Source organism: Muscardinus avellanarius, assembly GCF_963383645.1.
Source record: "Muscardinus avellanarius genome assembly, chromosome: X".
Classification (NCBI taxonomy): domain Eukaryota; kingdom Metazoa; phylum Chordata; class Mammalia; order Rodentia; family Gliridae; genus Muscardinus; species Muscardinus avellanarius.
Window position 1 is genome coordinate 74,825,140 of NC_137792.1, and position 1,094 is coordinate 74,826,233.

General features: G+C 44.1%; 1 protein-coding gene across 1 annotated transcript; it reads left to right on the forward strand.

Moving 5' to 3' along the window:
* Positions 1-253: 253 nt before the first annotated feature.
* Positions 254-697, forward strand: LOC308279258 (ubiquitin-conjugating enzyme E2 D3-like; the record flags this gene model as incomplete). The annotated part of the gene is made up of 1 exon (XM_080719274.1): positions 254-697. The coding sequence occupies one exon, from the start codon at positions 254-256 to the stop codon at positions 695-697; it is 444 nt and encodes a 147-aa protein (XP_080575400.1).
* Between the last annotated feature and the right edge of the window lie 397 nt (positions 698-1,094).

The window sequence follows — 1,094 nt, forward strand, 5'->3', positions numbered from 1 at the left end:
TCCCAGAGGAGAGCGGACATCTTGTGGCTGTGTCATGCGCGTGAGCCCCGTAGGGCCGGGGAGGCACCAGCTGCCATGCGGGGAGGAGGCCGAGGCCGCAGCTTGAGGGAGGCCCCGGCCTCTCTGCACCTGTGTCTGGAAAGCCGGTGTGAGTCGGAGAGACCATCCTTCCCGCAGCCTGGATAATAAAGAGTTTGGGCCGGACCTTTGATCACACACCAGATAGTGAGGAGCTAGACAAAAAGCACAGACTATGGCGCTGAAACGGATTAATAAGGAACTTAGTGATTTGGCCCGTGACCCTCCAGCACAATGTTCTGCAGGTCCAGTTGGGGATGATATGTTTCATTGGCAAGCCACAATTATGGGACCGAATGACAGTCCATATCAAGGTGGTGTATTCTTTTTGACAATTCATTTTCCTACAGACTACCCCTTCAAAGCACCTAAGGTTGCATTTACAAAAAGAATTTATCATCCAAATATTAACAGTAATGGCAGCATTTGTCTCGATATTCTAAGATCACAGTGGTCTCCTGCTTTAACTATTTCTAAAGTTCTTTTATCCATTTGTTCACTGCTATGTGATCCAAACCCAGATGACCCCTTAGTGCCAGAGATTGCACGGATCTATAAAACAGACAGAGATAAGTACAACAGAATATCTCGGGAATGGACTCAGAAGTATGCCATGTGATGCCACCTTAAAGTCAGAATAACCTGCATTATAGCTGGAATAAACTTTAAATTACTGTTCCTTTTTTGATTTTCTTATCCGGCTGCTCCCCTATCAGACCTCATCTTTTTTAATTTTATTTTTTGTTTACCTCCCTCCATTCATTCACATGCTCATCTGAGAAGACTTAAGTTCTTCCAGCTTTGGACAATAACTGCTTTTAGAAACTGTAAAGTAGTTACAAGAGAACAGTTGCCCAAGATTCAGAATTTTTTAAAAAATGGAGCATGTGTATTATGTGGCCAATGTCTTCACTCTAACTTGGTTATGAGACTAAACCATTCCTCACTGCTCTAACATGCTGAAGAAATCATCTGAGGGGGAGGGATATGGATGCGCAGTTGTCACATCAAAGGAA